The following is a 25099-nucleotide window of genomic DNA, read 5'->3' on the forward strand; positions in this document are numbered from 1 at the left end:
ATCTCATTTGGCGCATGCGCATCTGATTCAAAGCGCAAAAAAAGCGTCGCTAGCTCGGTGACTCGGCCGCGCGCTTCGCGGCCGCGCTTCACAAAAATCTCCTTTTGCAGAGATTTATTTTTTGCTTTCTTGTCCACGTGACAATCCTTTCAAAGCGCATGCGCAAATTTTCTTCTTTCTCTTTCTTCTTCATTTCCACTCTTACTCGGGGATATTCGGGTGAAAGGGGATAGGTAAGTAAGTCTCAGAATGCAGTGTATGGACAGCCTCTTGGATTAGAAATAGCTGGACACACAATCGAGGAAGGAGATTAGGATACTGAGTAGTCGCTGTTGGTGTTTGGATTCCTGTTTTATTCTCAGTATCGGTCATGGGTGCTTACAAATATCTTGAGGAACTCTTCAAGAAGAAGCAGTCAGATTTGCTTCGCTTTCTGCTGCGTGTTCGTACCTGGCAATTCCGTCATCTGACTGCCATCCACCGTGCTTCTCGCCCTTCCCGACCAGACAAAGCCCGCCGCCTTGGTTACAAGGCCAAGCAGGGATATGTTATCTACAGAGTTCGAGTCCGTCGTGGTGGACGTAAGCGCCCTGTCCCCAAGGGTGCCACCTATGGAAAGCCCGTCCATCAGGGTATCAACCATTTGAAATTCCAGCGCAGTCTTCGTTCAGTTGCTGAGGTATGTTACATTCCTAAACTGATTTTTGATGAAAGAACACTGTTGGAATAATATTCAGTCGAATACTTTTTGTGTGCATGCCTGCGTACTCAATAGCATTCATATGCAGTATTCAGTAACATCACGAATTCAACGACTCCACTTTTCTGTGCGGTGCAATGTTTGCAAGTATTCTAGGGGACAGACTTGGTTGGAGCATGATTGAGCAGATTTCAGTTACTGTATCCACGGTTAACGTCATTGACGTGCTGACCATATTTACTTTTGTTACTTGATACTGTAGCCGTTCAAAAGTACCATGTGTCAACCATGATTTTCGTTTTCGCTCGTCTTTGTTAACAGGAGCGTGCCGGTCGTTACTGTGGATCTCTCCGCGTCCTCAACTCCTACTGGATTGCTGAGGATGCCTGCTATAAATTCTTCGAAATTATCATGGTAGACCCACAGCACAAGGCCATCCGCCGTGACCCACGCATCAACTGGCTGTGCAAGGCTGTTCACAAGCACCGTGAGCTCCGTGGACTCACTGCTGCTGGTCGCAAGAACCGTGGACTTGGAAAGGGACATTTGCACACCAAGGTTATCGGCAGCTCTCGTCGTGCCAGCTGGAAGCGCCGCAACACCCAGCAGTTCCGTCGCTACCGTTAACCATTTTCAATCTGTGCATCTTTTTCTTAATACGAATACATCCCTCGAAATCAACTCTTCCATTTGTGTGTGCTTGTGCTGCGGTGTGCTGTTTGCCGCACCTCGGTGGTTATCTAGATCCTTGCATGTGTGCATGATTTGGGTCGGTTGGAAATGCCAAGTAAACGGCCACAATTTTCATTGGGTGTACATGCGCAAGATTTCACTCTCTGTGACTTGTAGGTTTTTTCCAAGGACATGCATGGACAAAGAAATACCCGGTTTGAATACATTATACTAGATGACAACGGCTTCTGCAGGAATAAGCCTGTTGTGACGTTATTCTGATATACTGTCAGAACCTCGTTGCACCCTAGCTCAGGAGTTAGTAACTTATACATGTATGGACTTTAGCTGCTTTCACTGCCAAAAAGTTGTTCCTCTTTTCACAGACTCGGAGCTCAACACCTGCCTGCTGGTTCCTGACTCAAAGGCAGAATCATGAATGAGGAGATTTTGTAGTTCTAATTGTGTGTTCATTTTGCCCGTAAAAGAGGCCAGCTGTTCCACTCTTCATGAATTCAGGCGACAACGACTACACGCAGTTTTATTTTTATTATTTGCCATGGCTACCCCCGTATTCCCGACCGGGAAAAAACCAAGAAAGCACCAGTACCAATAATATGCGAAGTTGTAAATACATGATTGTGTAGTTTCACAGTGTGCCGATCATGACCTTAAACTAATCTTGCCTCCCGGGCATGCCTTTGTCTTCTGTTCTTTTTCTTTTTTTGTTGGCTTTTAAATATCGTACGGTGTGTGTCCTAGTAAAAATCCAGATGTAATGAATTCATGACATGCTAACTCCATGCTATGTACCTGTTTTGTTGGATTCATCAGGCATGTGCTCCAATGTACCATCAAAGAGTGTTGTTCTATGCCTGCAAGTGCCGTTAGACCCAGAAATATTGTATATATCACATGCTTTACTGGTCAAAATATTTGATTGGGGTTTCCAGTTTTTGGAATGGGCTTTTTTTTTTTTTCGCCCTCCCGCGTACCTTTTCGCGAAAAAAGGACGTTAAACAATGAATTAACAAAGGGTGGCCTAAGTCCAAATAACTGGCAGGGCAGGGTTGGGCCTTTTTCTTTTACAACATGCTGTCTGAGTTTTGTTGTTGCACTACACGTAGAATCAAGAGTGCATGAACGTCGTTTATGGACTCTGGGTAGAATGGTATTACAGTCGTAGTACAGTCTGTCAGTAGAGTTGCGTGCTGAAGAACGCAGCGAGATTTGCTGAAAAATAAGAACGTCCCAGGCGAACCCCTTGGAAACAACATTCTTGGGGGCACGACTCTACTGTACAAACATTGTTTCATACAACAGGAGCACCACATGAAGTCTTCAACGTTTTCGGGTTACAATGTTGGTGGTGATTGCGTTAAACGAAATCAAAGTTTGCGTTATATCTGTATGCATTACAGAGCGATAAAACTTAGAGGCAGATGGATGTATCAGCAAATAAGACCATTTTACATTTTCCGAGCGATATGCAATGCAAGCTAAGGTAAAAAGATTATAGATTTGCCACCTGAATGGCTTCAATAGGGTAAAACGTGCAAAGGGAAAGGCCGGTTTCTACTGTACGTGGTTAGAGTGGCGATACTGCCCTCCACAGAGGTAGAGGAGCATCTCTGATTCGGACCCTTGGCGTACTGCTGAGGAGGAACACAACAGCACATAAGTTTGCCATGGGCGACACAGAAAAGGACGAAAACACAGTTGACAACTAATGACACAACAAAGTCTGGCGCCGATGACACTACAATGGGGGAAAGATCGTGGATAACCTTGGGAGGAGAGTCATAGAGCCAAGGCTGGGTAGACAACAGCTATTCCCAAACATCAGTTTACGACATGATCAGTGAGACTTTTCGGTGTTGGCAGAAGGCTGGTCGGATTTCGACGCTGCCTGGGCCGTTTCCGACGGGGCCTGAGTTGACGCAGGTGAAGCGGCGGTCGAGGTGACGGCAGTCGAATGAGAGCTGTGAGCGGCGGAGTGCCCTGGAGATTTGGACTTGGTCTCATGGCGAGCAGTGTACTGACGGCCAGCACCAGACGCGCGCACCTGCATCGGGTAGTGGTGGGCGGAATCGAATGACCGTCGATGGTGATCAGGTGACACGACACTATACGGCTGAGCAGCAACCAGCACTGTTCCAGGCGGTGCCGTCATGGTAGCAGCGCGAGCTGCCTGAGCAGGACCAGCGCCTGCGGCAGCCGTAAAGTGCTGCATCGGCTGTGCCATTTGCTGCGCTGGCATGATGTTATACTGGTGGCCTGCGACCACTACCGGTCGGGACTGCTGCATGTGTGGCTGTGCGACCGTGAACTGTTCATTGGGAACGGCCTGCACAAACGACACAGTCTGCGGTACAACGGCCATGTGCGGCATGTTGGGTGCTGATATAGGACCGCCGATCTGGCCCTGCAGTGGGTGACCAGCAAGTCGTACTGCAGTTGGCTGTGGCTGGGAGAAGGAGTGTACGATTGGAACCTGCTGGCTCGCATACGAAACAGGTGGTGATGCACCGATTTGCTGAACTTGTGGTGCAGGCATACGTACCAAACCAGGCCTCACCCGAGCCACGCCGTGATGGTCACCTACTGCATATGCATGCTGCAGCTGAGGCGAATGCGAAGCGTAAGCCATACGACCTTGTTGTCCACCGGCAGCCACCATTATCGGTGCAGACTTCGATACTGCTGTCTGCATTGGCATGGCGGCCTGTGCGTGCATGGGAGCTGCGCCAACCATCACGTTACCACCCGCTGCTGGCCGATGCAGATAGTCACCTGCAGCCTGGTGCTGCTGGTGTTGCTGCTGCTGGGCATGCAGGGCATGATACGTCACCGGAGCACCGGGAGTAACCTGCTGCAGCTGTTGCTGAGGCAGCGTCTGTACCAGAGTGGGAGCGTGCGGGACAGCCTGCTGCACGTGCACTTGTTGGAGCTGAAGCTGCTGCGACTGCATCGTGCCCGGAGCCCCAGCAATGACACTATTGCCAGCAGGTAGCTGAGCACCGTTAAAGGCTACTTGTGCAGGTGCTGGTGCAGGCGGTGACTGAGACGGTATCAGCTGCACCGGGGGCGCATGCGACATCAGCGGGGACAGCTGCTGCGTAGAGCGACGTGCATACTTGGGCGACGTTGCTGCTGAGGACTTTGGCCCCGCAGGACTGGATGAAGACGGGTAGGAACCGGGATGCTGCTGCTGCTGTTGCTGCACCTGTTGCTGTTGCTGTGCTTGTTGGCGCACCTGGTGCTGGTGCTGCTGCTGTTGTAACCGCTGCTGCTCAATGCTGACCATCTGAACTTGCTGCTGGTGCTGGTGCTGCTGCTGATGGTGCTGCACAGCGGCCATCTGGTTCTGCGGATGGACAACATGCTGCTGCACGAGGGGCGCCGCACCTTGGTGGCCTTGCTGCATGGCGTGCATGGGCATGGACGGGTAGACCAGAGTGCCAGGCGCAGTGGCGCTCTTACTGCGACCGTCCCCGTCGGCAGCGGCGGTGGCGTGCATCTGCAGCTGCGTCATGCGTACGCCAGCGGGCATGGTCACGACGTGCTGCGGCTGCTGCTGCATGCCAGGCGAGCTGCCCAGCAGTGGCGTCTTGATGGACACCTGCGAGGGAGAGAAACGCCGCATAGCCTCGTGCGCATCATGGCCGCCCGTTGGCATAGACAGCGGGCCGCGAGACGCTCCCGGAGAACCGCGGGACTTTCGACGAGATGATGTCTCCGGAGAACTGCTTGGCCTGGGAGTCTTTCCGCTAGTGCCGGCTGCTGGAGAGGGTCGATCCTGAGCGTGTGACAGGCGCTCAGCTTCATCACCTTGCAGTGTTGGAGTGTTCTCCGTGGATGCAGCAATGGACTGGACACCGGATGGCGGAGGTGCCGACGCAGAGACCGACTGCAAAGTGGGAGAAAGGTAGCAGCAGCCGCATGCACGCGCACACACACGTACACACACGTACACACACGTACACACATGTACACACACTCACACACACACACACAATTTGCACATACAGAGAAACAGCATAAGAAGTCTGAAGAGTGAAGAGGTACTTGTATACACGCTCCTTGATTGCTTGTAAAACACGTTATATTCGGTGTAAATTATATTTCGTAATTCCGTAAGAGTAATTCGGCAAGCAAAAGGCACTAGATATGCACTGTATGTGGAGCGAATGATTGTCAAGTAAATCTTGGGGCGCGTTTGGTTGGTACGACATAGAACAGGATTCACCAGAAAAGCGCGTTTGGTTGGGACTGCACCTGTTCTGGGTCGGCCAGAACATGTTCTGCTTGCTCCGGCCTCGAGGCCGGAGCAGACCGAGCAGTTTCACTTTTCCACAGTGAAACCAGGCGGGAACCTCGATTTTGGTCCCAAATGATCACGTGCATACGCTTTTGGGTTGGACTCGCCGTACCGTACAAAGTGACCATGGTGACCCATACACATTTTGAAGAATGCACCACGTTTGGCACATTTTTCACAAAAATGTGCTCTGTTTCTGGAGTACCGTTTGGTTGGCATGAGGCTGCTCCATGTGCACCAGCTGTTCGATCTTGTTCTAGATCGTACCAACCAAACGCACCCTAAGGGTGCGTTCTTATTTTCTCTAGCTTCTCGCAGAAATTTCTCCTGGAAGTCGAAGAAACTGGAATAATTTAGGAACGGGTCTCGAAGAATTCGGAAATCTTTTGCTAAAGGGGCCACGATCTTGAGTGACACGAATGTAGTACGCCCGTGAGTATGTAAAAGGGAATGTCGTACACTCATGATCAACATATGACTTTTAGCAGAAGTTCACATGCGCTGATCCCAAAACGCGGTAATCTCCAAGTTTCAACCACCTCTGAAGTTCGGAGAGCTTGGAGAGTTTTGGAGAGTCTCCTAAAATTCAGAGAGGATATAAGAAAACTTCTTGAACCTTTTTCCGAGAGAATTTAAGAACGCACCCTAGGCTAGGGGCATGTTTGATTGGTTGATTCGAGATCCAGATCAATCGGATCCACTCAATATGTGCACGTTTGTTTTAATGAATCTGGATCCAGGTCCAACGGAGTTGGATCCGACCAACCCTACTCCGGGAGCAGGATTGACCGGATCCACCGGATTCTTTTGGCCAAAAAATGTACTCTGTACGTGATATAATTATGAACAAATGGCGGGAATAAAAGTCATGATGCAGAAATCGTTACTTTCTCTCATGGAACCCCTCATAACTCACTAAGGGCATGTTCGATTGGTAGGATCGGGATCCCGATCCACCGGATCCACTGGATTCGCACCCTTTCGATTGGTCGAATCCGGATCCTTCGGATTTGGATCCAGTCAACCCTCCTCGGGGAGCAGGGTTGACCGGATCCATATGTGACCTTTGTGCGTATATGGCGGGTAAAAATCATTTTTGTACACATTGTGGTACGCACACGTGGATGGAGATTAGGCCTAGCCCAAATTTGCTCGGGGCGCTTCGATATTTTGCCGGCAAAATTTTGCCCGAGCACTTTCCGTATTTTGCTTGGCATTGCCTTTCGTTTCCGATATTTTGCTCCATTTTGCTCCTGCTTTGGGGCAAAAATGGCTTCGAATGAACCGTCTACTTTGGTAAAAGTGGATGGTGGCTCTGATGAGGAAAGCAAAACTTATAATGGTGTCAGTATTCCGGATTTTGTAGCATGATTTCAAATTTATGTACCCCTGACAACCTGCACGAGCTATTTCAGCACGAAGTTGGCCCAATGAAACCAAAGAAATTTGAATAAAATTGCCAAAATACACCCGGATCCTCTGTAAATTCGATATTTTGCTCGGAATTTGCCAGCAATTTCGATATTTTGCTGGAAGAATTGCCGGCAAATTTGTGCTAGGCCTAATGGAGATAGAGCTTGTTGACTTTTTGTACAACGCACGCAATGAGTACGACGTTCACCCTTTTGGGTGCCTTGTGAGCGCCATTTTCAACATGGCAACAGTCAAGGTCCAAAATAAAGTGTTCAGTTGAATCTGAAGGATCCAAGGGATCTGAGATCTGGATCCCGATCTCGAGCCTTACCAATCGAACATGCCCTCACATTCCAGATTGATCAAGGGCAGCATTTGATTGGACCTTGGTGGATCCAAAGGATCCACTCAATCGATCTGAATCCGGATCCTACCAACCGAACATGCCCTAAGATACACTTGAAACCAATCAGGTCTCTGACACTGAAATGTCAATACACCTAACATTACATGCTATGCAGCACAGGGGAATTCTCCTAATAGGGAGAGAGGAAAATAGCTACACCTGCATGCACTAAGTATTGGGGCTATCTGGCACTATTGATAATTTTCACGGAACGAGAAAGCTTCAAGTTACGAGAGATTGTGGATTTTGGTGCATGGGCACAGGGCCTGATGCAGGCCAGTTACGTAACGAAGGCATACTGGCCCATAACCACAGTTTCATACTCCTGTTTGTGGACTCTTCATAGTACGCTTGACCGGCTACACGACCGTTAAGAATAAATGAGCGGTTACCGTTCGCACACCGACTACTAGTACATGGTTACATTTTTCACTACACTCATACGTCGTTTATCCGGGCGGAGCAGGCCCGGGCACTGCCCGTAACTTTGAAATGTCTGGAACTCCAAAGCATATACGTTTTGATGGGGAACGTCCATAGATGTGGCATATGGCGTCACCATTATCACAAAACGTGACAGAAGAGTAGAAAGATTTCCACTGAAACTCGCCCAAAGGGTGCCCGGTAGACCGAAGTGCCCGAGTAGCTGCGAGGTCGAGATAACCGAGGTACGAGTGTACACTCCATATATAATACAAGTCTATGGAAGCTGTTGAGGTGTGTCCGCGTGAGAACATGAGGCTACACTGCGAGTGTTGTGCACAATGGATGCATGACAACAAGGCGACGTAGCAGTCGCAGTCCAGCGCACATATCAAAACATATTTTTGAACCAGCTCTGAAACACCAAGCAGGTGATACCATACCCCCACTGGGTGCGTTCGAGTACTGCCAAGAATCGATTTATGAATGGGAATCTCGTCGTTCGATTTCATGTTCCTGAGCCCTGGAATCGGTTCGGAATCCATTCGCCCTTTTCACATGGTGTGATGTGAATAGGGATGGGCGGTTCATGAATGGATCCAACATCGATTCGCGGGCATAATCTAACGCACTCACTATACATGTTGTGGCGAGTGTTCTGCAGTGCCTGAGGTCACGGGATATACAACAAAGGCACCGGGCATGGGCCTTATACATTACACCGCATTTTGGTTACTGTATTTCCCCGAATATAAGTCGCACCTTTTTACACTAAACTTCAGAGCCAACAAAGGGGTGCGACTTACAATCGAGCATGATTTACTACTGAAGTGAATGTATTGAAACGATATGGTAGGGACCTGAAATTAGGGGTGCGACCTACAATCGGGGAAATACCGTAACCGTTAACTTTGTGAACCGTTTCAAAGAAATGCACAACTGAAGCCCACTCACGGGTATGACTTCCTCAGAGACACTGATCTTAATAGACGGAGGGTGATCCGATGCTGGCTTCCCATCCGACTCCAATGCCTTGATCGTTGCTGCAGGCACGCCACTAGGAGAGGCGCAGTGCCTGCGCCTAGTCTCATCGGGCCTAGACTCTTCTTCGCACTGGCTCTTGACGGTGGATGGCTCCTGGAGAACAGCATACATCTGCGTTAAGCCCCAGGAAGGTGAAACATTTCAAAATCTTGACAAGCGTACTCCGGAAGTAATTTTAGCTCTGAAACTGGTATCCATTGTGTTTTTGCCAACAAGTATACTTTTTTTAGGAAGTGGTTTCAGAGCAGACCGCCCTTTCCCATTCACTCTGCAGCAATTTCGAACTTTTTTTTATGTAATACCACTAAGGCCAATAAATACTGTTTATAAAATACTCCTTTTTAGGGAAAAGTGCAGTGCTGCATGGAAAAGTACAGTGGTATTTATTGAGTCAAGCAAGTTTATTTGAATTTGATACTGTTGATGGTGTGGTCACTAATGAGTGTGGGTATTTATCAAAGGCCAATATATCAATACTTATATTACAACGTTCCAGATAGATAAAAGAGTTCAATATTGTTGCAGAGTGAATGGGAAAGAGCGGTCTGTTCTAAAAACCACTTCCTAGGAATGAAGCTACAGGTAGCCTCACCACTGCTACTAAGTATACCTTTACACCCAGAATGCATTGCCTAGCTGCTCGATGGCAAATGCCAGCTCATCAGACTTGCTTCCCAGCGTAGCAGAGATCTTGAGCAGAGGATATACATACACCTCTCCAACTTTTTGCACAGCCCCGGGGTTTTCCGAGAGGATTTTTACAACGTACCCCAAGTCGGTGTACCCTCATACCATAATTCCGTGCATATATGCCCACGGGTCAGTATTCGAACAAAATCCCACCTCCATTCAATAAGTCCATACAAAATGGTGGTGCAGGTTCACATGTCCACGTTTCAAAAGGCACTGCATGTACAGTTAGGGTCTTGACTCAGTACACTGACAAGCCATGGCACTTACTTTACTGTGTGGATCAAGAGACACGGCAGAGAAGTCCGTCGCTGATGATCCCGTGGAATCCGCCGGAGGTCTGACAGTGACAACAAACGCGTTTTCCCAGTCAGCAGCAGGCTGAGGAGCGTCCACCGATACTGTCTCCTGCGGCACAGTTACCGTGGCCGGTGCGGATTGAGTGCCTGCTTCGTGAACAGAGTTCTTCGCAGCATCACGGGCTGGCAGTGGCGAAAGAGCTGCTTTACGTTTCCCAGACTGAGGGCTGCTAGTGGTCTTGACACTTTTGCGCTCCTGAGATCGACGTTTCTCCTTGCGCTTGCGCGACATCACTTCCTGGAACTCGCCCTCGATGTCAGGATTGTCGGAGAACTCACAGAAATCCTGATCAACGAGCGGCACCTTGGACGACGGGTCGGGCATATCATCAACAACGCACACCGACGACGAGTTCAGATCGTAGTCATTGAACGCGCTCTTCCGACTGACCGGGTTGTTGCTGCTACTGCCGCCGCTACTGCCTCCACGCTTGCTGGTATCAGCCCGAGTCGTTGCTCGGCTTGCACTTGGCAACGGCACAGACGATGCCGAGGTGTGAGTACGGTCGCTTGTACCCGACTGCTTTTGCCTACGCTCAGCTTTCGGGCTCTTTGTGCCCTGTACAGGGTGATCGTCCCTGGAGGCAGCAGTCGACGACGATCCGTTGCTGTCAGTGCTCTTCGAATCCATTTTCAGGCTACTCGTCGTCGGGAACTCTGGCGACGTAGCCGGCCGAAAGCTTGGTGCTATCCGCGGCGTGCGGTCCTCCATCTCATTATCATCCATGCTGGACGGGGGAGTGTTGTACTCCTCAGAGTTATCCGTACTTGACAAGTGCAGTACATCAGGCTTGGTGACAGAGCCGCCACTAACACCGCCACCGCTGCTGCTACCAGTGCTGGAATGGCCTGGGCTCTGGGGACGGGTGGAGGATGCCGATGGCGACAAGATTGGCGAGTTGAGCAAGCTGGCGGGAGGCATGTCGGGCTCGACCGACTTCAGCGAGATGATGGACTCGTGGGGCACACCATCGTGATCACTCAAGTGCCTGATAACAGTGCCGGTCAAAGACATGGATGCTCCGTCTACACCGTCTGGGGATCTACGCACCGACTTCGCCGAAACTTCTCCTCCTGAGACTATCACTCTAGTAATGTCCGACGACGACGCTGCTCGTCTTTTATCCTTTATCGCTCTGTTGCTTTCCAGATGACGTTCTATGGCAGCCTTGCCAGTGCGAGGCTTATCCGACAGACGCCGTTCCGTATCCCTAGGGCGTGGATCGTGAGACAGACTGCCATCTTTGCGACGTCCGTCATCACCTAGACGCGACTCATGGCGATGGGACGACTGATCTCTCAAAGACTTCTGGTCACTTCCAGACCGGTGACGATCGGCGCCAGGGCGGTCTGATGAGGTGTCTTTAGTATGCCGACGGGTGTCCTCGCTGCCTCGTCGAGAGTTTGCTTCGGAGCGAGGTGTTGAACTATCGCTACCGCGAGCCAAACCGGGTCGTTCTTGGTCATGGCGCCGGGTTTCAATGCTACTTCGCCTCGTGCTACCTTCCGAGTGGGAATGACTTTCAACGCTAGACCTACGAGAGCTACCCTCAGACTTCGTCGAGATGTCCAAGCGGCGCAGACGAGGAGGAAGCGAAGCCACGGAGCTGTCCTTGGTGTGTGGCCGCGCGTCTTCACCGGGCCGCCTTGAACTGCCGCCGCCACCTTCAGGGCGCGGTGAGACACCAAGACCAAGCGACACATCTTCCGGAGTGATCTGTCGGCGAAGCTCGCCTTTGCTAGCATGCTGCTGGCTGTCGGCGACATCTTTACTGCCATGGCGCATAGTGCTTCCACGGCGAGAGCTTCCCTCAGAATGCGAGGTGCCGCCGATGGTAGAGCGTGCATCCGTGCTCCCACGGCGAGACGTGGTCTCAGAGTGTGATGGGACTTCTAGGCCATGCCGGCGTGAATCGCCACCCGCACGCTGATGCATGTCAGCGTTGTCTTTGCCACTTGGACGCCGCGTATCCTCACTACCGCGCCGAGAATTGCCGTCAGATCGTGTCGGGCCAGAACGGGATCCATCGGCCGGGGGCGCCCGCCGAGATCGGTCCTCACCAGCACGACTATGCCGCTGTTCATTGCGGTTATGATGAGAGTCGTCTTCAGCACGGCGCCTGTCTTCATTATCTCGGTGGTGACTGTCCTCATGCTTACTCCGGTCAGCGTCTCCACGCCGCCGGTCCTCCTTGTTACGGCCAGAACGCGCTGCCCCGCCGTCATTCGAACGACGACTATCATCGGGGCGATGAGACGGCTCACCTGACTGACGCCGGCCATCAGAGTTTGAGCGCTGGGGGTCAGCACCCGCTTTCCGCACGCCGTCTTCAGTTCCACGTCGGTTGACAGGCGCATGCTTGCCTCGGTCCTGCCGCGGTCGATCGTGACTTTCATCGATCGGGCTCTCACGGTCCGGCGTGTCCGCTTTCCAGCGTTGCGACTTGCTGCCGCCACGCGTGGCTCCTTTTTCCAGATCACTGGCCGACGGATGGGAAGCGGAGCTGTCGCTCACACGACGCTGGTGTGTGGACTCGTCATGTACTCTTCCACCTGCATCGGTCTTGCCAGTGGCGTGGGTCGATGGTGTTGCAGCACTAGACGTCTCCGAGTTGTGCCTGCCGGGTTTCCGGTCATGATCGGTGCGTTGGCGCGGTGCATCGGGCCGATGCGGTTTGGAGTGCGACGTGGACCGAGCACTATTATCTGATGGTCGGCGGTCAGCTTGCCCACCGCTGGCAGTCCGTTTGATTTTGGGTGCGGACTTAGCAAGGCTAACGTTGGCACTGTGTGGGCTCTCAGCAGGAGAAGATGCTGGAGAGGAACGGCTCACGGCATCGGCGCTGTCTCTGGACGAGGGTGACTGACCGGGGCGGCACTCACGCACGACGACCGGCGACATTGTGTCAGATCTATCTCTGGACTGCGGTCTGCGATGCCGGTGGTCCACTTCACCACCGCCGACGCTGCCACGCGTCCTGGGCAGCTCGTCGAGATTCAGCTTGCGGCTAGAGGCCTGCGTGTGCTGCTCCAAATGCATCGGCTTAGAGTGCTCACTGGCATGGGGCCGCTTGCCACGTTCATTGCTGCGACTCGGCCGCTCTGCAACGCCGCCCTTATGAGACAGCTCGTTGCCAACTCTTTCCTGGCCCTGGCGCGACGAAGAGTGGCCTGGTGTTGCGTCAGATCGATCAGCATGATGGTGGTGAGAAGTTTCAGATTTCGGCGCGTGTCGTTTGTCACCACCGGTGGATGGTTTCCGGTCTCTTCCTGGTCTGGCATCGGACATTCCGGCTGGATGTGCTGGTGCGGCTTTAATGGCACTTGGCACATGGGTACCCTGTGTAGTCTCGACGGACGTGGACGCAGAAACACCACCATCGACAGATTGGGATCGGTCACGCTGCATAATGCGTACCGGTGCTGACGAGCCACTACTCACTGCCGACACGGATTGCTCAGCTTTCCTGGACTGCGGTGGGTGGCCACGCGTGCTGTTCGGCTGCCGCGCGTCCCGTGCCGCATGGCCATCTCGACCGTAGCCGTCATGGGAAGAATGGGCATCGCGGGAGCTGTGCAGCTCGTGGACACCACCGCTATGTCCGTCGCGAGGTGTGCGGACCTCGTGGCCGCCGCCAGTGCCTGCGTCGCGGAACGGGTGCACATCGTGCAAGCTGCTACTGTGTGCATCATGGGCACTGACATTCCGGCCGTCTTGACCACGACCAGCATGGGCAGCATGGTTGCCACTGGGACCTTCACCGCGCGGGTGGGATGCGCCGCCTACAGAGCTAGCACCGTAAGCGGCCGCAGCAGCACCAGCAGCGGTTCCGTGACTGTCACGCGAAGAACTGCCCGGTGCAGCATTATCGTGACGGGCCGCGTACTCGTGACGACCGTCGCGCGGATCCAGGGGCGGATTAGAGCGGGTGGCGGGAGCAGATTCCCGGCCGCCGTGCTGCAGTCGTGTGTCTCTACCGGAAGGGCCACCACTATCACGCTGCTGAATAGAAGCAACGGCAGGAGTAGCAGATGCTCTCCAATTCCGATCTTCATCAGCCGGGCTGGTAAACATGTTCCTCCTGTCAAGTTCTGGCCCTCTACCAGAGCCGCGACGGAACCCTTTCTCGCCAACGTCCGATGATGTGGATCGGTTTGGGGGAGCACCCTGCTGAGGTCTCCAGCCATTGTCACCAGTACTACTGCTGGCGCCGCTGTGCTGGCTGACGGGAGCGGTCATGACAGGCCGCTCCGATTCCACAGGTGCACGGCCAGCAGCGGCGGCGGTGCGTGCTGTGTCCTCACTGCAGTGGCCGGGTGCACTGACGGTGGAGGACTGGGATGTCACAGCACTCACAGCTGGTGCCAAACTGGATGATGTTTCAGATGGCTGCGCCTCTGCTTTCACCTTGGTACTATTACCAGGCTTTGTGGCCTGCACACGGGAAGAAGGAAAGCAGAAAAGCGCGGCAAGTCAAAATAAAGCTCAGGTGAACAACACAACTCATCACTTGCAACTTGCAAGACAATTTGGAAAACTCAAAACAATTCGGCACGTGTAAAAGCAGATTGTACTCGGGTCATCATGGTACACGTGAGTCACTACGATGATGTAGGACTTGGTCTGGTCAGTGAAATTCGGAACCTGGTAGACTCTACAATGTGAGCCTCGGTACAATAGAGCCTGGTGTGGCTACATGCAAGGCATGCTCTCTACTGGCCTCAGCAATACAACAGCCTGAAGAAGGATTGGCAGTGGAATTTTAGTATAACATTATACCAGGGGGACATGAAGGCATGCACATTACAGCGCAGGTACTGTATAGTGTATACGCAAGGTTAAATAATGACTGGAAAAGGATATGCACGGTTCTAAAACGTACTACTTCCTCCGTTAAGCAAAACTTCGTTGCGTTTTTAGTGTTCTTGTCATGGTATTTCTGTCGGCATTAGACATACATGTCAGTGATCTATCCCCTACATAGAGTAGCTGAGTTGTCGTCCATTGTTCTGACAGGCTTTTGAACCTCCGAAAAGCGTGGAGTCCTTTGAAAAAATCGGCGAAGCAGAACCGTTTCTCGACAGAATGTCACCAGAACACAACCCCAGGCGCGCGCATGACACCAAAGTGCGAAAACGAGAAACAGTTTGAAAGACCACGTGGCTCGAAGAAGGGTCCAGGAGCCGGCCAGCGCTCAGGCACTGCTGTACTAGCACGAGTCGATGGTGCGCATCCGCACACAGCCAAAATCAATGCCCTTGTGTTTGCAGCGCAGGGGAAATCAAAAGCGTTTGACATTCAGGTTGTCGTTCAGTCGGCGCAAAATCCTGATCTCAACGTCGACGACTTGGCGTTCTTCCACAGCCTGTAGACAGACGTGTCACTCGTGGCGAAGGAAACCAGAAAGGAGCTTCTGCAGGGTGTGGAAACGTGCTGGCACGACACACCGCGGCGAAAATGGCGAGCGTTTGTTTGGGTCTGTATCCTCCTTCCATGGCGGTCCGGAGAGTGGCCACAACTATCAGCGCCACCGTGGAGGTCGTCAAGGGCACAGTTCGAGCGAAGAACTTGGCGATCTCCACGATCAAAATAATCGTGTCTTGGAAACTTGTAAAGGCTGCGGAACAAAAGCTGGCAGCGCTGGCGGCGACAGTCAGCGAGGATGCAAACCCGATGTCATCAGGGAGTGAGTCGTCATCAGATTCAGACGAAGAGTGAAGCTGGACTGCTTTGAAACGAGCTGTGTGACATCTGTAAATAAATATCTTTCATATGCTGCCTTGTTTTCCACTTTGCAAAGCGTGTTCGTAGCCATAGAATGATTTGGACTGAACTGTAAAAACGCAACGAAATTTTGCTTAACGGAGGAAGTAAAATCTATATCTGATGCAAAGAACAAAAATCATATTCTTATCCAGGGTGCTGTACACTGATGTTTCAATGTAGCTGCATACATGAATACTAAAGTCGTGGCAAAAGGAACCCGATTCCTCCTCCACCACCAAAGTGATGGTGCCGCATTGCTACCCGCGTGCAAAGCGGATTCACAAAACTGTCACCATTCCCAGTTGCCATTCTTTATATGTCCATACTGCAGTACTGGCCAAAGAAATCCAACCTCATGAATAAAATAGCGCCGGGCGCTACGCAGCCCTAGCACTACACATACTGGTATGTTCACTCGAACGTGGCGCTACTTTATTCATGAGGTTGGGTTTCTCTGGCCAGAACTGTACTTACATGACGTGCGATCTTGGGCGAACTCGGCTTGTGGCTGTCCTCGTCACTGCTCCATGTCAGCTTCTTGTTGAAGTCCACCTCCTCCTGGTGGCCGGCCCAACCGCCTTCATCATCATCATCCAGTGGCAACGGGGCCGGCAAAGACTGGCGCCTACAGGACAAGGAAGCAGCAAGTAAATATAAAGCACTGCTTAGCAGGGATATCATTCATGATGATCAAGTAGAAAAGAGAGACGACTGTCCCAATTTGACTATAGTCCTACATGGCATACACGTGACAAACACGATTCGCCGCTGAAGCCCCGGCAGGTACTAGTAAGTGCTCGGGTATCAGAACGTGACTGTTACTTCTAGTTCGGCCTGCCTGGCCGAGGAGCACGGAGTGATTGGCGAGTTCCTGCCCAGGCACACTGCAATGCTGTGACGTTGAGACATACTCGTTCACAGCTCGCAAACCGCCGCTCTACTGCATACAGCAGTGCCAGCTCCAGTGCCACATCAGCTACCAGTTTGAGAGGGTGCAGTCAGGGCCAGGCGGGGAAGTTCGAAACAGTGCTTCATGCAACAACCAAGTGCAGAGCGGCATACACTGTATTTCTGTGATTGGAGATAGTGTGTGGATCTGGCTGAAGAAAATCAGCCACGTTCACACAGACCTGGGACCTGAGACTGGGTTCCTCTAGGTTGAGTGTTTTATACTGAGCTTCACTCGCCCAGAATAATCCAATTCAGACTCACAAACCCAGCTAACAATCCTAGAACCGATAACATACGCATTCACAGCACTTCTCTCTAAAAGCTACACTAGCCATGTGATAACCCTTTGGCTCCCCCATAACTCCACTATTTAGCAATAGCCATAATTTTCGCTCAAATTGTGTAAACTTTCGGTCATAACTTACGTTCTAGTAGCCTGATTTCCACTATCTTGGGCTCTCCGGAAAGTTCTTCTCAGCGCGAACACAATGAGCCATCACCGAGTGAAATCAGAATAGCAGGCCCAGCTCTACAGCCTAGCGAAGGTACCACATCGCTGGGAATGCCCTCAATCCCTTTCTTCTTCAGGCATTTCAATTTCCTTGCTCGCCCAGCTCTGATATTTTTTGTACTGCAGTAGCAGGTAGCCTGCACCATGATTTACGCAAAAAAATTCATCACAGGTACTTGAGAACAAGGGGAAATCCCCGGTTCATGCTCGAAAATGTGCTCGGAGCGAGAAAAGTGCCGTCCTCCAACTTTCGAGCGCGATATCTCAACAACCGTTAGAGCTATCGTGAAAACGATTGCACCAACAGAAAGCTGATGACTTCAGCTACACCCTACATACTTCGATTTTGACGATAGTGCAATATTTGAATGAGTTATGGCTGTTTGAAGTCATCGACGGAATACCGTCAAAATTTGTATAGTGGGGAGCCAAAGGGTTAAGGAGCTTACCTCGGTAGATCCATGGCTCCTCTCGTCTGCAGAAATACAGCAGAGAATCAAGACAGGGGAGAACTGAAATTAAATCTACATCCAACCATAACTTGGTTTCCCTGTGGTGAGCTTGGTGACCTTGGGCTTTTTGGAAAGCCCGTTCTATAAATCTACATCCAACCATAACTTGGTTTCCCTGTGGTGAGCTTGGTGACCTTGGGCTTTTTGGAAAGCCCGTTCTATAAAAGTACACTAGCCAGAATGAAGTTGAAGACACCTCTGCAGCTGTACTGATGGTTAATTAGTATGGTGGTAAAGACCTGGCAATATGGCGGTAAATACACGCCTGCCCACACACGCTCCTAGGCAGCAAAGTCACACAGTCTGGCACAGAGCTCTCCTTCTCACCACCACCATCAGTTCGCGCCTAGTCGATGCATGGTTGGCGGTTGGCATTCTTCTTCTTGGATGTCTTCATACGGAGCTTGACTCGGGAGAATGAAGTTGAAGACGCCACTGCAGCTGTACTTATGGTTAAAGGGGAAGTATACCCTAAAATCAAATTTTCACCAGTTGTAGTCTTCTGGGTGCTGAGTCGAATGGTCTTGGTCCGAGGAAGCTGCGACGCTCCCTTCCTACTTGAATCCCAATCGAACTCGCGCACTTCCACCGAAACTGGGTGACTGCGCCCTACTAGATGGGGATTTGTATGCAAAATGTCACTAAAAGCGCCATTTCGTTCTTATAAAAGCACGGATGACCGCGATTGGCCCATATGTTGTAGTCTTTTGGACGCTGAGTCGACTGGTTTTGGTCCGAAAAGGCTGTGATGCAGCGTTCCTCCTTTATTCCCAATCGAACATGGTTGAACAAGCGGTCACGTGCTCCTGGGTGCCCAAATCACCTGGTCACCACGCCAGCAGGCGACAACTTTCACACCAAGGTTCAACTCGAGTTCAACTCGAGTGACAGGACTGCACCCAAAAAAAGGTCAACAGGCTAGTAAGTTGTACCCTGCAGGCACGGTGACCAGGTGACTGGTGTACGCAGGAGCACGTGACCGCTTGTTCAACCATGTTCGATTGGGAATAAAGGAGGAACGCTGCATCGCAGCCTTTTCGGACCAAAACCAGTCGACTCAGCGTCCAAAGGACTACAACATATGGGCCAATGGCGGTCATCCGTGCTTTTATAACAACGAAATGGCGCTTTTAGTGACATTTTGCATACAAATCACCATCTAGTAGGGCGCAGTCACCCAGTTTCGGTGGAAGTGCGCGAGTTCGATTGGGAATAAAGGAGGAAGGGAGCGTCTCAGCTTTCTCGGACCAAGACCATTCGACTCAGCACCCCGAAGACTACAACTGGTGAAACTTTGATTTTAGGGTATACTTCCCCTTTAATTAGCATGGTGGTAAAGAAACACCTGGCAATATGGCGGTAAATACACGCCTGCCCACACACGCTCTCTAGGCTGCAAAGTTAAAAAGCCATATTGCCAGGTGTATCTTTACCACCATGTTAATTAACCAGAAGTACAGCTGCAGTGGTGTCTTCATTCTCCCGAGTCAAGCTCCGTATGAGGACATCCAAGAAGAAGATTGCCTGATGAGTTCAGCGGGGACGAAACGTACGTCGCAATCGAGCTATGTCGTTGCTGTGCCATCTTCCATGTGCCAGGCACTACCTGATGTGACAGCTTGCTATGTCGGATACCGCCAACCATGCATCGACTAGGCGCCAGGCGAGAACTGATGGTGGTGGTGGTGAGGAGAGCTCTGTGCCAGAACTTTGCAGCCTAGAGAGCGTGAGTGGACAGGCGTGTGATTACCACCATACTAATGAACACGGATCAGACAAAAAATCCTGTTTTCAAAGAGACGCGAAGATCTCCAGTACGCGACTACCGGCTTCACCTCATTGTCTCAATTCTCAAGCTGTATGCTGAAAAGCCTTCTTGTAGGTCGATCACTTGGGATACTGTCAGGCAAAATATCGGGAGGGCAACAAATCCATTACCAAATGTGTACCACCGGGAAATTTGCTGTGAACACAGCAAGAAAATAGGTTTCATTCAAAGGCTTTTTAGGACATAATGTAACCTTCTTGTGGTTGTTACAATAGCACAACAATTGCGTACTGCTCCTTGACACCAAATACTTGCGAGTCAGATACAAAATGAATGAGTTACAACTGTTACTTGATCATTACATTCGACTATCAAGTCGAATGAGGGTTATTATTGCCATGACCGGGGGGGGGGGGGGAACATGAGAAGTGGAAGGTCTCATAGTGAGACACATCACATCATCATTACACACACACACACACACACACACACACACACACACACACACACACACAATTTGACACCCATCGCCGGAGGCGATGATAGCGATGCTACAGCAGAAGCCATAGCAGCTTGTGCTGGGATTGCACCATTCAACAGCTTGCAAGGCTGAAGAATTGACCGCCACCATTCAGCCTGGTCTACACCACACAGCTATGAAGTGGCTTTTTTCTCGCCAGTGAATCCCTACTTTTTGGTCTTTTTCATTTTTTTTCCCGCACACACATCACACCACATACTCCGCCATGCACTGGCTGTTGGTAACCACCCAGGAGAATGAAAGAAAAGTCAGGAGGAGTCTGAGAAAGAGAAGAAAGACGTGTATGACCATAATCATCGGGAATCGAACCTGCAACCTATCGATTGGAAATCGCTGCACATACCACTGCACCATATGGGACACACACACACACACACACACACACACACACACACACACACACACACACACACACACACACACACACACACACACACACACACATCTATAATTCGAAAGAGTTCTCTCTCTCTCGCTGTGGCCAAGCACTGTCGTGTGGGTTGGTACCAGTGCTGCTCACACTGGCTGTGTGCAGCTCATTAATACAAGTGAGCTTAGCTCAGTCACCAGATTGAAGCTTGATGGCTATGTACCAATAGGGCAGAACTATTATCTCCACTTACAGGCTGCAGTGAAGAAAACGCAGGATCTCCGCCACCTAGAGCACAAACAATACACGAAAAAACAGGTGTTACACCGCCATGCATAGCGAGATACACAACTACATACAGGACATGCAAAACACACACACACACGCACACAATCTACTAGCTGCTGGGGATACAAGTAGTGCCAGGACACACAAAGCTATCACAGGCTATGAATTTCTCACCAGTAATGCGTACTTTTTCATTGAGGATACGCACAGGATATTTTTTTAACAGTCAAACACGCTTTCATCAAACATCTCGCATGAGAGGGAGACAATACAAAATCACAAAACAAAGGAGGAAGGAAGTAGGCCAGCACAGCTGCACCGGTGTACTTTTAGTTCAGGAAATATTTGAAGTATGCTCGCTTGGCCCCAAGTGTGTCTGCTGTACGCTGCCATATCCAGGTGACTCTCAGCTCCATAGGCACGTCGGGAACATTTCTAGGTCCTCTCCAAGCTACCCATAGGCACGTTAACGTACGTTGGGGATACTTCTAGGTCCTCTCCAAGCTACCCTGTCTAAACTACTTCAACTCGCACTTTTCAATAATTCGACCATTGATCATGAACTTTGACCTTTGAAGATCCTTATAGGGGCAATAGGTCCAAAAATTGACTAGGGGTCCATCAATGGCCAACATCAACCTGAACCGGAATCCAACACAACTTTGGTCAGCGTCGACCGAGCCTTTTCGCGGGTGGGGGTTTGGTGCTAGAATGCCCTACTGATGATGAATAAAGGCACAATTGAGAAGCGAAAAGAACCCGGATGATGCAAGAAAATCTCACAAACCCTCCAGGAGCTGCCACGTGGGACACATAATGTCCTTCGAGTACTAGGGCATGCTCGATTGGGCGAATCCCGAGCAAGTGCGCTCCGAGTGAGCGTGGTCGTTTGGCCGAATCCGGAGTAGGCGCAATCCGACCACACCGTGAGTGGCTGGAGTGGAAATGGATTTTGACGTTTTCAGGCTGCTTTTACCGAATCTTCGTACGATATGCGTACCATAACCCTTATGCACATTGACGTCACGTACGACATCCTGTAGAACCACGTAGACCCTGTTGGGTGTTGAATGCACAGGACCCTATTGTGTTATCTGTATTTTCGACAACGAAACGTTCCCTTCAGGCATTTCATGCAACAACTTTTTTCGGACGAAGATCTAGCTAGTCATTAGTTCTATCCAATCTGATGAAGTTGGAAAAGCGACTGTCCTCCATTAAGTATTGGGCTAAAATTTGTAAAATGTGCATGCATGGCACACAATGAACGCCCAACCGCGCATATGCACACCTACGAGAATCCGTACATCTGTACGAGATGGTGTAATGTGCATAAGGACTATTGGCGTAGTACACCCTTTGCTCTTTTTGATTGGGCGTTGCCCACACCATCTGCTCGCACTCAATCCAGATTCGCCAATCGATGACTCCCTTAGTATGTGATTTTTGAATATCCACATTTTTGATGTTCTTTGCCATTCACCTTTAGTTCTCCTCACTCCACCTTGACAATATTGGGCTTCCTGGAAAGGTCTCCATGGGGAAGAGAATGGAGGCATGTATAAGGACAAGGACACTGCATGTCCAGTGCGGGGGGGGGGGGGGGGCAGTGAAAGTGCGAAATGCTTCCAAGTTCAAACACGAACAATTGTTGTCCTCCCACCGGCTATCTTACTTCCTTGATCGCTGAGTTTCGACTTTTTCCTGAATGCCCTTTAGAAGCCAGGACGTGAAACCCATGCAAATTAGAGAGAAGCAGCATAATGAAAAGTACCCAAACCTCACGTACTCGACTTGCGGTGAGTGGTATTCAGTGACAGTTTGCCGTGGCTCGCTTTCAAAGCCATTTATCTTGAGATCCGTTGACCAAAGCTCTTCGGCGATAGTTTCTACAGACAGCTGAGATTTCTTTTCCACTTAGAATCGCCGATGGTTGGATTCGGTTCAGATATGATGGAGTTATGAACAATGATTCATTTTTAAACAAAGACACATCCAAGTACCTGCGACTCCTAAAAGATGCTATAGGATGCACCGAACGACCAAAACTGGACAACCTGAACACCTTTGATAATTTATTTCCTAGGCGATCAGTGTCAGTCTGCAGAAGGCATGGACAAATTGAAACCTCATATCAGCGTCACTATCAAGACTTGCTACTGCTGTGTAGACAAGGAGATAGAATGTTTCTTCAAACTGCAGTGTTTTGTCATCTGTGTCATGAAGTTGCTTGCTTGGAGTATTATATGCCACACCCGGTCCAGTGGTGGCGGTTCGCACATCTTTGCTTTAGTCGTTTGCACTGTTCAGTGCTAAATTGTCAGCCTAGGTGTTGCCCGAAGAACATATACATGGATGTAATAAAACAGCTGGCTGACAATAGGTCGTCGCGATAATGTCACTGCCTTCGCGACGGTCGAACCCCAAAGCCCATGGCACTACAATGAAGTGGGAAACTTACTGTCGTGAGAGATAGAATTCCACAATTTCGCTAGTTGCACAACCAGCTCACATCATCCATTGATTGGAATCAGCACGAACTGCGCTAGGAATTGATTGTGAACCGCACACCATCCAACTGAAGATATGTCATGAAAAATCCTTGCCACGAACCAGTGCAATTCCAGAATATGCCAAAATTAAGCACAGCGTATCCCACTTTACACTGCCCCTTCTTGAAAATATCCACTCTGGATACATGAGACATGTCATGGCACCACTCGCATAGGTATGCAGTCACATATTAAGCAGATGTTTGTATTCCAACAGACAAAATCCTATAGTTCAATTTAATTCAATTTAAACAAAACGGAACAACATACAGACACGAGCGTGAACACGTATGCGGGTGCGCCACGCAAAACTACAAAAATCATTTGCGTCGCGAGAGAACACGAATATTTTAACGACACTATGTATGACATTGATAACAATGCCGGCTCCTCAAGAGTACACTACCATTCCACAAGATAACTGACCTGGAATGGCAGGCCAATTCAAATAGATATTTCTTCCAAATGACTCACCTGCTGACGCTGGGCCCTCAAGGGTCTCAGTTCGTTCGCGAGGCGGTCTGTTCAACTTCCAACCACCAGGGCGGCGACCCTGAACTGGCGATCTACCACCAGATTCTCCGTCCCTGCCATATCTTGATTCTCCTGGGGGCGACTCTGGTAAGTTCTGTGACGGGCGATTTCGAAATTTGCTCGTGACCTTTCCCAGACTTTGCAAACTTCCATAAGAGCGAGGAGGGGCCGCTACAAATACAAAAGAAGCCACACGTGCAAGTATCCTCAACAAGAAGAAAAAGCATGCCTCCTGACCTCCTACAGAGACATGCTGGCCGAATACAATCATCGAGTTGCTACAAATATATCCAAAATTATGCCCGAGATCAAAGCTACGATGTACTTACCACCTGGTTGTACTGAAGTGCGAGGCTCGGGGCGATTTCCACGATACGTCTGGTTCAAATTTAGGGTAGGGAACTTCTTTCCTCCATCCTTGCGATTGACATTACCTCGTTCGGACATATCCAACCCGCATCAGCACGAAAAGGAAAGCGAGAGGCTACGTTATTACGCCAAGCACACTGGTGCACCGAGTTTGAGTCAGTGGCCTCAGCAACCTTCTCTGCAATGAGAAAGGTGAATATCATTCCACTTCACGGCTTCCAGTCTTGCTTCGATAAGAACTATCTTACAAACGCTACGGTCGGAGGAGATCTCTCTGCTGCTGTCTCGCCATGGAAAGAACTGAAAACGATCCAAAAAAAGTCTCCTTTCTCTGGATCTCTTCCTTCTCTCCTTGTTCACCAGAATGATAGATTGCACACGCGTTGTACATTGTGCACGGCAAACGCGTGCCCTCTTTTCGAAACCCACTTTTGAACGCGAAAGAGTGCAAGTAAAGAACTAAACACACGAATTCCATCTGTTAACTCCCGTCCTGTAGGAATTTAAATCACAAATTGCGCTCTTGACCCCATAGCCCTGGCTTGTCTTCAAACCCATCAAAATTCTTGAACTTTTTTACATTCTTGATAGTGAAGTGGGACTCGACTCCATGCTGTTTTCAGCCCACATCAGGGAGTCGTCAAATATTTGACGACTCCCCGGCCTGGCCCCATCCATAAACAGTTCATGCACTTTTGATCTTGCCCACGCGGCCACATGCATGATCTGTGCTTTCTTTTTCTTGCGCATGCAGGTCCACGATGTACAGCAAGTAGAGTCCAATGTTTACTACTCTACCTCGAAAGCTTGCGCCATGCACCATGATGCACGCGCCAACACTGGCAACAGGCCCCATGCCACGTGCATGCAGCGCAGCGCAGCTACTAGTACATGTGTACAGAGTAAAA

General features: G+C 50.4%; 2 protein-coding genes across 3 annotated transcripts; one reads left to right on the forward strand and one right to left on the reverse strand.

Moving 5' to 3' along the window:
- Positions 1-144: 144 nt before the first annotated feature.
- LOC135823152 (large ribosomal subunit protein eL15-like) lies at positions 145-1381 on the forward strand. The gene is made up of 3 exons (XM_065335992.1): positions 145-233; positions 363-679; positions 1022-1381. Exons 2-3 carry the CDS (start codon positions 371-373, stop codon positions 1325-1327), a joined length of 615 nt encoding a protein of 204 aa, XP_065192064.1. The 5' UTR covers positions 145-233; positions 363-370; the 3' UTR covers positions 1328-1381.
- Positions 1382-2705: 1324 nt separating this feature from the next.
- Positions 2706-24562, reverse strand: LOC135823150 (filaggrin-like). Of its 2 annotated transcripts, none has more exons than XM_065335989.1 (8): positions 24152-24562; positions 23763-23993; positions 20702-20736; positions 17707-17732; positions 16270-16420; positions 9940-14463; positions 8890-9090; positions 2706-5282 (listed from the first exon to the last, which is right to left on the reverse strand). In XM_065335989.1, exons 1-8 carry the CDS (start codon positions 24267-24269, stop codon positions 3231-3233), a joined length of 7338 nt encoding a protein of 2445 aa, XP_065192061.1. In that variant the 5' UTR covers positions 24270-24562; the 3' UTR covers positions 2706-3230. The 2 variants fall into 2 exon arrangements, with proteins under 2 accessions (XP_065192061.1, XP_065192062.1); XM_065335990.1 differs by having other exon boundaries at positions 8890-9072; positions 24152-24561.
- Positions 24563-25099: the final 537 nt, after the last annotated feature.

This window comes from Sycon ciliatum, chromosome 8 (assembly GCF_964019385.1).
Source record: "Sycon ciliatum chromosome 8, ocSycCili1.1, whole genome shotgun sequence".
Lineage (NCBI taxonomy): Eukaryota > Metazoa > Porifera > Calcarea > Leucosolenida > Sycettidae > Sycon > Sycon ciliatum.